Source organism: Arachis ipaensis, chromosome B10 (genome assembly GCF_000816755.2).
Source record: "Arachis ipaensis cultivar K30076 chromosome B10, Araip1.1, whole genome shotgun sequence".
In the NCBI taxonomy this organism is placed as follows: domain Eukaryota; kingdom Viridiplantae; phylum Streptophyta; class Magnoliopsida; order Fabales; family Fabaceae; genus Arachis; species Arachis ipaensis.
Window position 1 is genome coordinate 102351801 of NC_029794.2, and position 10077 is coordinate 102361877.

Below are 10077 nucleotides of genomic sequence, written 5' to 3' on the forward strand. Positions count from 1 at the left end.
AGACATCTCCGCCATAAAGCAGCGAGCCAGAAAACGATACCTAGAGCAAAGACACCACAAAAGAGTAGTCCACAGGTCTTTCAACAATGGAGACCTTGTACTCAGACGAACAGAAGATGCACGGAAACCACCAGCACATGGCAAATTAGCGGCAAATTGGGAAGGTCCTTTCCGAGTTCTCCAAAACCTCGGAAAGGGGGCTTACAAATTAGAAACCCTTAGAGGAGAGCAACTCCCGGGAACATGGAACGTCTCCTCTCTAAGGGAATATCAATCGTGACATAGCCTGTGTAATAAGCGAATGATGGTACTCTTTTTCCCTCCGACAGTTTTTTCCCAAAACACAAGGGTTTTACTCGGAAAGGGTTTTAACGAGGCCGGACGCAACAAATCATTGTACCCATACAACTTAATGTTCTCATTTTGACAGTTAGCATACATTTCAGTTAGAAAACACTTCAAACTATCCGAGCATAATCCTCGGAACCCTAAACATCACGAGCCGAGCATATTCCTCGGGAAACTACCAGCATAAGAATAAGTCAAAGTTTATCTAATTAAACTGATCCGAGCTTCATACTCGGAAAACAACATGCGCATGCCGAGCATACTGCTCGGAGGAAGTACAAACAAACAATATCATCAAAGTCACTTAAACAAATCCTAACGCGCTTCCATTCAAAAATACAAGTTCTATATTAGAACATCTACTCTCATTTCCAACAAGTTCACTTAAACAGAGAATGGCTTTGGCCATCTTCGACACATATATACGATTACTTCCAACACACAATCATAAGTTTATTCAAAAAATCAGAATTTATAAGATAAGTCACCATCAAGCCGAGCTATATGCTCGGAAAACAAAAGTATCACAACCAAGTTATACACTTGGTACCCAAAACATTACCGCCAAATATTCAGAGAAAAGGTTCAAAACAAAGAGCCACAAGTTCCAAACATACCACATACATACAAAATAAACAGAAGAAATTATAATGACCTAGTCTGCCTTATCACCTATGCTAGATTCCTCACTCCCACTCCCAGCAACACCCTCATCTTCCACAAGTTCACCGTTAACAACTACCTTCATGACATCAAGCTTCGAAGGATCAGCCTCCGGGTACACCACCTTGACCTGAGAAACAGCACGGTCAAACCCTTGGGCAAAGGCCTTATAAATTCCACCCTCCAATTCCTTGACCCGAGCAGAGAGTCGCACAACATCGGACTCCACAGCCCTCAGTTTTTCAGAAGACTCCTTTTCTTTTTTCTCCATGGAAGCAGAGAGCTCAGCAATCCTTTGATCTTTCTCCTCGATAACCCCAGACAATTCATCAATTCGAGAAGCTTCCCTCTCCTCTCGATCCAGGGAAAGCTCTTGTGCCCGGCCAATAGCAACAATCCGAGCACCAATCACCTACAAGAAGATAAAACATGTAAATGAATAAAGTCAATCAAAATCCACAAGAACAACAAAATAACTTATACCTGAAGGAATCGGCTAACACCAGCTCGGCCAACCTCATCAATCATTTTCATGTCATCCGGGAAACAACAGAGCTCGTCAGCCATGGTGCCAAAGGGATACAACTTCGCCCACAGAGATCTGGCGTGCATATTCTGATCATACCCATGAAGCCTCTTCTGCGATTCATAGGCAGACTCAACCATCTGTAGAATCATGGATGATTCCCCTTTACCTTCCAAAATCTCGGCAAGACTACCCTGACCCTGCCCTCTCTTCCTCTTTTGCTTTTGCCCCAGGCCATGGTGAATTAAAGCAGCAGGACCCTTCCCAACATTAGATGACACCTCCTTCTCTCCTTTCTTACGCTGATTGAAGAAGAGCTTCAAACCTGCCGTGGTAATAGCAGGAGCTTTCTCACCTGCAATCAGAAAACAACCAAGGTAAGGAACAACATATCAAAACGCCAACAGTAAACAAATACAATAAAACAGATTACCTATATGATCATAAACAGCCTGCCTATCAGTATCCCATTTCAACATCTCGGCAACGGATAACAAACCTTTCGGACCCAAGGACTTAAATAAGAAGTCCATCACAATATCATCCTCAGGTAGCCTATCATCTACGTCCAAGGCTTGATATGGCTCAGAACACCAAAACAACGGAAACCTCTCAACTAGATGCTCATTTAAATAAAACGGGAAGTCTTCAGGGACACTTCTAACCCTAACAAACATGGATTTAAAATCCTTAAACGAAGACTTGTACAGGCCAAACACAGCACGGCGAGGATAACTACTAAGATTTACCCATAACCCCCTATTCACCCCTTCGCCTGGAACAAAGAGAAGAACAACCTCAAAGACGGCGGACGCTTCAACAGTTCCATCAAAACCTCAAATGCCCGGACAAAACCCCATGAGTTAGGGTGAAGCTGAGTTGGAGCACAATTCAACCAATACAACACCCCACACTCGAAATCGGTAAATGGAAGCCTCACACCCAACTCAGTAAATAAACAACTATACATAAAAAAGAAAGACCAATCATCACGTCGGTGGCACACCCGATCATCTCTTTCGCAAGGTAACAACTCTATCTTAATACCACTACCCACCCTGACCCAAGAATCCGAACCCAACAACCTAACTGATTCTTCATCATCAAACTGTGAAACATACCTCTTCACTCTGGGATCCACCCAACCGTATAGATCACCCACATTACAGTTCTCCATCACAAGAAACAAAACAAGAAAGAGAGAAAAATAAAAGGGAAAACAGAGGAGTGGTTAGCACTGACCTTTCTTACTCATTCCCAGCCAAGCAGAAAATACAAACTTTTCCTTTCTCGAAACAGAGAGATATGAGAAAAAGAAGCAACACAAACTACAAAAGGCTCAAGGAAGAAAGCAGTTACAATACCAGGGCATTTAAATCAATGTTGTTAGAAACGAGAAGCATTAAACCACTACAAAAATCAATGGACAGGGGTGCCTAGAAAAACGGAGCAGTTTCACATCAATCATGTCACAATGGCGCGTAACACGAGGAAGCTAGAAACCTTCCACATTCTAAAGCAGAACCAAGCCGAGCTTGGGGGCTACGAGGGACATATACGACAAACAAATCCGGCAAACCGAGGATTACAGCACTCCTTGACCAAAAGCTCGCCTTAGTCCTGTCCACACCAAGGCAAGCTTGGGGGCTATGATACGTCGCCCTTATCCTCGGTTACACAAAAGCTCGGCATGTGAGCTAATAAAGCTCGGACCCGTATCATTCACCCGAAATACTCGGCGCGTAAATATCGGGGGCTGACGTCACATTAAACAAGCTCGGAACAAGAACAGATAAGCTCAACATTACCCGTCCGAATAAAAAGACACGTGCATCATAAAGCTCGGTCCCGTATCAGCCGTCCGCAAATCTCGGCACGAGCTCAGGACCAAAACAGCATCACTCAACTGAAAATAGGAAACGTGCTCAACTAGTTTATAGCACCAAAACAGAATATCTCAACCAACCTATAAACTAGGACTTATCCACTAACGGGCAGAAAGCAACTCCTATAAAACCTAGCTAACATGCTTGGCTAGGTCTCAGGTTCTATCACTCTCATTCTCTCACTCTTTTCTCTTAACTCACTCACTGTGAATCAATACTGACTTGAGCGTCGGAGTATCTTGTGCAGGTATTCCCGCCGCGGTGTTTAACTTCCGGCCGACGTCAAGCTCTTCCTCCTCGGTGTCAATTCACTCGGAAGCGCTCAAGCTCGGCCTCCCTAGTGTTCGGACGAACCAGTTAGTATGAAATATATTTGGAAATGTTAAGTTGATGGAAATCGATGCTTAATCCTATGTTACAAGTAGATCAAAACTTAATTAAGCTGACAATGCATTATTTATTTCTACTTTTTATTTGTGAATTGTTTTTTATTTGGTGGAATTTAATTCAGTTATGGAATTCTGGTAACATGGATTGGATAATCATGCAGCGTTATGGTTTGGAAATCTACATATGATGCGATACCGATTATAGGGTAGATGAGATATAAACAAGTACATAGTGAAATTACCTCAGTATAAACATAATGTCAAGACTCATCCAATACTAATGTTTATCGTGTAGGACACACCTGGTCAAATTTCATTGTTACATCAGTATTATCTATATAATGAGGTGATTTGTTAAGCTAACCAAAGAAGCACAAATGTACATTTTCTGTGATAGACTTATGCAATTACAGACTAATATAAGTTAGGTGATATAATTGAAAGTATTTGTATTTTTAACATGTATTTCTTCATTTATAATTTTATTGTGTTATCTTATTTTATCAAACTATTTTTCACACAAGGATTACTTATTTATTAGACCATATACTCTTTATAATAGTCAGAGGGGATGTTTTCATGCACTATAATCAACGATTTCATTAAGTGTAGGCCACACCTGGACAAATTTCAGGTTTACATCAGTATTATTTATATAATGAGTCAAGTACAAATGTAAATTGTTAAGATAATAAGACAAGCACAAATGTAAATTGTCTACTCATACATGGACAATTTAAGACTAATATAAGTTACGGGATTCATTGATTTTATTTAGTGATTAAATAAATTATGTGTTATGATGTGATCTTACCACTAGGCATTCAGTTAACAAATGTCTACTAAAAGTGATCATGCATTCTAAAATAGGCCAGAACTAAGTCTATACGGGTAAAAAGAAAAAAAAGGACCCAGCACTTGATTGAACAAAATTTATATAGGACTAGTGACTATGATGGTAATCTCAGCTAAAGTACCAAGGCAGGCATCGGGGTGAATGGTAGTTTCCTTTCATGGTACACTGTAAGACCCAGAACTTTTAAAAAATCTTTTTATGATCAAGTCTCAAATCATATAGTTATTTATAGCCTTAATTTCAGAAATTATTTTATTAAAGATAATTAAGGCAAATTTTGATTTATTGGATTTGAGATAAGTTATGATTATTATCCAATTTTATAATTATTGGATTATTTTCTATATTTAAAGTATAAAGTTGATAGTTATGAAAGAATAAGGATTTTATATGATTTGGATTAGATAAGTAACATTTAAATATTAATGCTACTGTTTTGGGAAAAAATAGAGAAGTTAATTATATTATTTCAAATTGTTGGATTTGGGCATTTTATTGAAAATAATTGGTGCAATTGATGAGCAAATAGTATTTTTATACATTATTATTGTTGGATCAAAATTTATTTCTAATTACTATATTACCCCTACTTTTATTTGAAATTACAAAAGTAACCATAACCCTAAGTTTCAAAAATGAAACCCTAATCCTATACCCAGCAGCCGCCACCTTTCTTCTTCCCCTCAACAGTTGCAACCCCTCTTTCCCAAGCAGACACACACACGCACAGCTTCCCCCACAACCCAGCAGCTGCGCAGCCCTATCCTAGCCACAACACAGTTTTCTATCTCTTTCCATGAACGGAAAACAATAGAAGCAGAAAGGGAGAGATGGAGCAGAGCTGCGATCCGGGGAGGGGCCGAGCCGCGCTACTGTCGCCGGTAACCTCGCCGCCGTGCCCAGATCGCGTCCAGCCCTCGTCACCGCCATTCGTCGTCAGCCTCATCGCGTTCTTGTTCGACCGCTGCTGCTCCCATGTCCTCCAACGGTGCTGCTGTTGTCGCCGATAGAGCCGCCGCGAAGAGGAGGAAGGGCGCGGCTTCATGCCTTGCCGCCGTCGCTCCTCTGAAAGGGGCTGTAGTGGTCGCCGTCGAGCATGACGGGTGGAGGAGAGGGAGAACTCGTGTCTGAGACTGGGAGGAGGTGGGGTTTCGCCGCTGTTGGGGTCTCACCGCCGCCATCCCCGTGGTGGCTGGTGTTGCCGCCGGAGAAGACCACTGGAGTTGCTGTCTGCCTCTGCCTCGGGGTTCTGCAAGTTGTCGGAGCCCACTGCCGCCAGAGCTGCCCAGAACCACCGCTGTGGCTGCCGCTGGGATTGTGAACGGAAGGAGGAGACGCTGTTTCCGTTACAGCCACTCCCGGAGGAGAAGTCAACCGCGCCGCCGTGCCGAGTTGCCGGAGAACCTCGCTGCCGTCGCCGGAGGACTCTTCAAGTTGTCGGAGCCCACTGCCGCCAGAGCTGCCCAGAACCACCGCTGTGGCTGCCGCTGGGATTGTGAACGGAAGGAGGAGACGCTGTTTCCGTTACAGCCACTCCCGGAGGAGAAGTCAACCGCGCCGCCGTGCCGAGTTGCCGGAGAACCTCGCTGCCGTCGCCGGAGGACTCTTCCGGTAAGGGGTTTTAATTGAGGTTTCTGCCTTTTTGGATTTCGAGAAGGTTTTAATGCTGCGTGGTTTTTATAGTTGATCCACCGGAGCTTCTGGCTGCCGCCGGAGCTGTTGCTGGGCCGGTTCGAAATCGTAGCTGCCTCATTGTGTTCATTCGGTAAGAAATTATGTTTCGAATAACCTCGCGTTAGTATTCTGTTATGCTTGGTTGTGAATTTGAGTTTTGGTAACGTGGGGTCGAGTCCTGATTATTATATGTTGCGATTAGTGTTGCTATGGTTATTGCGAAAGTGGCTGGGAGCTGAGGTTTTGGTTGCCGTCAGTTCAGGTTGAGGCGGAAAGGACTTGATGAGGCGTTTGGGTTATGGAATTGCGTTTTGAGGTAGGGGCGCTTTCCAAAAACTATATTTTTTTATATGTTGGAATTATTACATATGGATACTGATGTGAGAAAATGCGTATTTGATGAGCAAAGTCCAAGTTTTAGGGGAGGTGCTGCCGAAATTTCTATAAAATCAGAATCTTTATTGAAATGTCTGGAAAAATGATGAGCTAAAGACTTCAACTATTTTATTAGAGCTTTATGCACATGACGGTCTATTGATTAACGCTGTTAGTCTTGCATTGCATAATTCCTGATATTAAGTTTGGCCGGCTTAATACTAGCAAATTATGTATATGAGAGCACTAATGGGTTATCATAGATGATATATGAGTTTTGAGTAAAGCGAATCGCGGGTTTTGGAAACGCTAGAAACTATTTCTCGAGGCTATTCAGTTGTGTGTCTTGAATTTTGTTCGAGTCGACCTATTCTTTTATATCCTAACTTGAAGTTCTTGTTTGCTAGTCCTTTTTGAAAAGTAGTTTGATTTTTCAACTTTATTCCTCTATTCATATGCATTCTTGTTTGATCTTAATTGCATATGCTTGTTTGGAATCCTTGTTGTATCTATCTTCCTCTGTTTGAGTTCTTCTTGATTCACGTGTTCCTTGATGTAGCCTTGAACTTGTCTTAATGTGTCGTGACTTTTAACTCCGGGTTCCGAGTTCATTCTTAGAGAACTTGTTGATTCAGTTTTCCTCTTATTTGACAGTCATTACAGCTAATTTTGAGATTTTTATAAAAATTGCTGTTGACTAGATATACACTTGTCTATATGTGGAACTTTGAAGATTTCTTATACAGTTTAACAACTATTTATTTCTAATGCCTCACCTGTACTTTTTCTGATTTATGGAACTGCATTTACTAGAATAGAATTTACTATCCTTTTGCGTCTGTCACTACGCCCAGCACTCGCGAGTTTGAAGCTCGTCACAGCCATCCCTTCCCAGATCCTACTCGGAATACCACAGACAAGGTTTAGACTTTCCGGATCTCAGGAATGGCCATCCATGGGTTCTAACTTATACCACAAAGACACTAATAACTCGGACTCGGTCCCCTATATTAGATATCCAAGAGATATCCATTCAATCTAAGGTAGAACGGAAGTGGTTGTCAGGCACGCGTTCATAAGTTGAGAATGATGATGACTGTCACGATCATCACATCCATCATATTGAAGTACGAATGAATATCTTAGAAGCGGAATAAGTTGAATTGAATAGAAAAACAGTAGTACTTTGCATTAATCCTTGAGGAACAGCAGAGCTCCACACCTTAATCTATGGTGTGTAGAAACTCTACCGGTGAAAATACATAAGTGATGAAGGTCCAGGCATGGCCGAGAGGCCAGCCCCCAAAATGTAATCAAAGGATCAAAAGATAATCCAAAGATGAAAACTCAATAGTAAAAAGTCCTATTTATAAAAACTAGTTACTAGGGTTTACAGAGATAAGTAATTGATGCAGAAATCCACTTTCGGGGCCCACTTGGTGTGTGCTTGGACTGAGCATTGAGCTTTACACGTGTAGAGGTCTTTCTTGGAGTTGAACGCCAATTTGTAACCTGTTTCTGGCGTTTAACTCCACTTTGCAACCTGTTTCTGGCGTTTAACTCCAGAATGCAGCATGGAACTGGTGTTCAATGCCAGTTTACGTCGTCTATCCTCAATCGAAGTATGGACTATTATATATTGATGGAAATCCCTAGATGTCTACTTTCCAACGCAATTGGAAGCGCACCATTTGGAGTTTTGTAGCTCCAGAAAATCCACTTTGAGTGCAGAGAGGTTAGAATCCAACAGCATCTGCAGTCCTTCTTCAACCTCTGAATCTGATTTTTGCTCAGGTCCCTCAATTTCAGCCAGAAAATACCTGAAATCATAGAAAAACACACAAACTCATAGTAAAGTCCAGAAATGTGAATTTTAAATTAAAAACTAGGTTAGGGACAGCTTGGTTTAGCCGCTTAGGCCAGGATTTTATTCCTTTAGGCCCTCCTATCCACTTATGCTCAAAGCCTTGGATCCTTTTTATTTACACTTGCCTTTTGGTTTTAAGGGCTATTGGCTTTTTGCTCTTGCCTTTTGGTTTAAAGAGCTTTTGGCTTTTTCTGCTTGCTTTTCTTTTTCTTTTTCTTTTTTTTTTCGCTATTTTTTTTTCTGCAAGCTTTTGTATTCACTGCTTTTTCTTGCTTCAAGAATCATTTTTATGATTTTTCATATTATCAAATAACATGTCTCTTTTTTCCTTATTCTTCAAGAGCCAACATATTTAACATTCATAAACAACAACTTCAAAAGACATATGCACTGTTCAAGCATTCATTTAGAAAACAAAAAGTATTGTCACCACATCAAAATAATTAAACTAGTTTCAAGGATGAATCTGAAACCATGTACTTCTTGTTCTTTTGTAATTAAAACATTTTTCATTCAAGAGAGGTGATGGATTCATAGGACATTCATAACTTTAAATACTAGTGATCATGAAGAGAAAAACATAAACAAACATAAAGAATAAAAATCGAAAAACAGGAAAATAAATAAACAAGGAGATTAAGGAATGAGTCCACCTTAGTGAGGGTGGCGTCTTCCTCTTTTTGAAGAACCAATGGTGCTTTTAAGCTCCTCTATGTCTCTTCCTTGTCTTTCTTGCTCCTCTCTCATAGCTCTTTGATATTCTCTAATTTCATGGAGGATGATGGAGTGCTCTTGATGTTCCACCCTTATTTGTCCCATGTTGGAACTTAATTCACCTAGAGAAGTGTTGATTTGCTCCCAATAGTTTTGTGGAGGTGGTGCGCAGAAATTGTGACAACACTTTGATTATGTAAAATTCATCGCTCTTTCTTTCCCTGGTAATGGCGCCAAAAACATGATGCCAATACCCTGGTTCACAACTCGCACAACTAACCAGCAAGTGCACTGGGTCATCCAAGTAATACCTTACGTGAGTAAGGGTCGAATCCCACGGAGATTGTTGGTATGAAGCAAGCTATGGTCACCTTGTAAATCTCAGTCAGGCAGATATAAATTGATAATGGTGTTTTCGAATAATAATTAAATAAACATAAAATAAAGGATAGAAACACTTATGTAAATCATTGGTGAGAATTTCAGAGATCCCTTTCTGGCGCTGAACTCCAGAATTGGGCAGAGAGCTGGCGTTGAACGCCAGTTTGCGTTGTCTAAACTTGGGCAAAGTATGAACTATTATACATTTCTGGAAAGCCCTGGATGTCTACTTTCCAACGCAATTGGAAGCGCACCATTTGGAGTTCTGTAGCTCCAGAAAATATACTTTGAGTGCAGGGAGGTCAGAATCCAACAGCATCAGCAGTCCTTCTTCAACCTCTGAATCTGATTTTTGCTCAGGTCCCTCAATTTCAGCCAGAAAACACCTGAAATCATAG

General features: G+C 41.1%; 1 protein-coding gene across 1 annotated transcript in view; it reads left to right on the top strand.

The window, feature by feature from the left end:
- The window catches only part of LOC107621033, a 4252-nt gene extending 3717 nt beyond the window's left edge, over positions 1-535 (top strand). Inside the window, exon 3 of the mRNA XM_016323082.1 lies at positions 431-535. Within this exon, the coding sequence (XP_016178568.1) occupies positions 431-535 (105 nt within the window). The remainder of the gene's footprint in view (positions 1-430) is intronic.